This window comes from Aplysia californica, unplaced genomic scaffold, assembly GCF_000002075.1.
Source record: "Aplysia californica isolate F4 #8 unplaced genomic scaffold, AplCal3.0 scaffold00580, whole genome shotgun sequence".
NCBI classification, from domain to species: domain Eukaryota; kingdom Metazoa; phylum Mollusca; class Gastropoda; order Aplysiida; family Aplysiidae; genus Aplysia; species Aplysia californica.
The window spans coordinates 40,575-43,692 of record NW_004797850.1 but is presented as its reverse complement, the minus strand read 5'-3'; the positions used below and the strand labels follow the sequence as shown (position 1 = coordinate 43,692).

General features: G+C 43.7%; 1 protein-coding gene across 1 annotated transcript in view; it reads right to left on the bottom strand.

Annotated features, from left to right (window-relative positions):
- LOC101854116 overlaps window positions 1-3,118 on the bottom strand; it is a gene marked incomplete at its 5' end in the record, with an annotated part of 27,610 nt that overhangs the window by 11,572 nt on the left and 12,920 nt on the right. The window contains 1 exon segment of the mRNA XM_013087373.2: window positions 177-316. Coding sequence (XP_012942827.1) covers window positions 177-316 — 140 coding nt within the window.

Below are 3,118 nucleotides of genomic sequence, written 5' to 3'. Positions count from 1 at the left end.
GGGGGGAGAGGGGGAGAGAGACAGAGAGAAGAGAGGAGGCTGAGAGAGAGAGAGAGAGAGAGAGAGAGAGAGAGAGAGAGAGAGAGAGAGACATACACACGCACGAACAAGCAAACATACAAACACACAAACAGTCAAACAGTCCTTCGACAAAATGTGCATGCAAGGTCACTGACCTCTTGCCATAATCTGTTGGCACACCATGCCCATCATCTGCAGCACAGAGTTGATCATCTTCCTGGTAATCAGGATCTGTGTGCCCTCTCCGCACGCCTTATCCTGCCTCATAATGCACTGGCCTACCGAGGCGCTACTCCTAGAAGCAGGAAGAGAAGAAATAAAATTAAAAAAACAGTACAAGTTTAACTCCATTGACATACTTTATTCAACTTTGAACTACTCCGATATCGTGAGGTGGCGGAGCGGTTAGTGCGCGCGTCTCCGAAGTGGAAAGTCCGACTCGAGCCTCGGTTTGGACACGGATTTTTTTCGCCCCCTCCTGTCCACCCAGCAGTAATGGGTACCTGACATCGAGTTGGGGAAGTAAAGGCGGTGTGGAAAGGAACTGGCCTCCCTACCACAATATGCCGAAGGCCCGGGAAGTTGTCTCACTGGCAAGGCAATACCCAATGTCCGGATCGGATGTGAGAACAACTTTACTTTTTTTAAATGCGAAATCAAACGCAATGCTTCACGCGAGAATAATGTTCTGGAAGCAAAAACAGAAGGCAAGCGAGGAAGCTGGGGATCTCTAACAGACGATGGGAATATCTTAGACATAGTATCCGGGCTTGGAACCAACACACCTTAGGCGGGCAGAATGGTGAGGGACAGAGCTAAAAAGAAGAAGTCGAATCTGCTAGATTTGGTTAATGCAGAAAAATGGACGGGCAAGTGCCTATAATTTAGAGCCTTTATTATAACATTTTCACGATTCAGTTCAAGGCACAATGAATGCTCATTGTTAGTTTGTTTATTTTTGTAGTAGCTGAAGTAACTGCTGCATAAGGGACGTGTTAGGTCACATGAAAGGAAATTGCTTTATGACCTTTGTGGCTAAATGGGCTGAGAGATAGATTCAAAGAAAGACAAAGGTTTTTTAAACAGGCAGGAGGGTTTTGTAATTTCTAGCAGATCGTTCACGCTTCATGGATAGGGTGTTCAGAATAGATTGATATTTACGAAAACTAGCATCGAAGTAGGTGGTGTCAACAATTTGAAGATTACAGTTTACTGTTTAGATAATTTTATTATTTATGTTATTTTAGTCCCCTGCTGTTATCCCAGCACCCCAAAAACTGATGCCAAAAGATATTTCACTGTTTCTCAAGGGCACACGCTAGTGACCACCCATCTATGTTTTGTTTTTAAAAATACGAGTCACTCACACACACACACTTGACATCATGCTGCCGTGCTCAATAACCCCGCAGCCGTGGGAGCCGCATCCCTTCCCCCCCCCCCCAACCCCCCCCCCCCCCCCCCCTCTTTTACACTCCAAACCTATACATCCAAACAGAAGATGCATAAGCAAATACAATGAATGAATTGATAAATGAATAAATGAATGAGGAAATAAATACAAAATGTAAAAATAAATATGAATAGATAAATAAAAAATGAACAAATGAATAGATAAATGAAAAGAAAGAAAGAAAGAAGGAAGGAAAGAAAGAAAGGAAGGAAGAAAGTAAATGAATGAATAAATACATGAATAAATAAATAAATGAATAAATGAATAAACAAATAAATAAATAAATATATAAAATAAATAACGTGTTGACTTACGTCTTTGAGAAACCCCAGCGAAGGGATGAGTGCCCTGTGGATCACGTGACTGGTGACCGTTACTGAGCTGGTGGACGAGGGCGACTACAGCCGGGCCTGGAATGTTCTGCTGGGGGCCGCTGTGGGAAGGACAGACATGCGGGGTTTTTTGTTACATAATACTAATACATGTAATAGATATCATTTGTATAGCGCATATCCCCGCTCAACAGCAAGCTCTATGCGCTTCACAATCTATATTATTACCGCTACAGACTTCAAAGCATTCTGAAACAACCTCAACTTCCTGGGAACCATACCGTGCAAGCAGCCATTTATAGGCGCTAAAACATTAACATACTGACAATATCTTTCGCTGTCTATGGCCGGGTACCCATTCCCACCAGGGTGAAGTGAAGAAAATTCGTGTAAAGTGCCTGTCCCAAGAACACAACGTCGTGCCCGCGGCTCGAGCCCCTGAACCCGTAACCTCACGATTACGAGTCCGGTAGCCTAACCACTAGTTGCTGTTTTTGGGGGGGGTAAGTGTTTTACGGCGCTCACAAATGCATACGGTCATATGAGTGCCGGGACACATTTGACATTTTTTAGCTGGTAGGGAATTTTTTAATTTTTCCCGGGTGGCGGCCGAAGCCTGCTCTTATTGATTTTGGACCACCAAGAGATCTTGCTCACGGGGGCTCCCAGATGTTTTGCCCTTATCCGAGAAGGCTAGGTGTTAGATCTTACCTACTATAAGATCAGAGGTGTGGCTGAAAGACAGCAGTAAGAAGTGGCCAAAGAGTAGCAGCAGAAAGGCTCCAGAAAGAATCAGGACCCCTGAGAAGGGGACAAGGAGGTGAGGGGGTGGGGGCAGAAAGCAAGCGACGAAATATTGTTAGAGAGCAGGAAAGAATGTAAAAGGAATACATTTTAAAGAAGAAAACTGTGGAAGGTCCGGATTCGAACCCGAGACTTATTGAATGAAAGGCGCACGTCTTGACCTCTAGACCACGTTGTTAATGGTTGTTATTCTCTATTTTGACTTGGCGTGATAGTATCCACTCAGTTGAAGATCATTGATTTGATCATAATCTTTTGAAGGAAAACTTTTCCAAAATCCGCACCTGCTCTGCCAGGCGCCCTTTAAAACAATTACCTTTTTAAAGTAGCATGCTTAGATCATTGTATCCCTTTCAGCATTGCTACCAAATTGAGACTTCCTTTTTATTCAACCGAACTTGAGCGCTTCGTATTTTTTACTGTATATTTGATTTTCATTCTGAACATTGCCCAGGAACTCCCTTGTAGAAATAATTAACTTGTTGTGCTTGGGGGGGGGGGGGGGGGG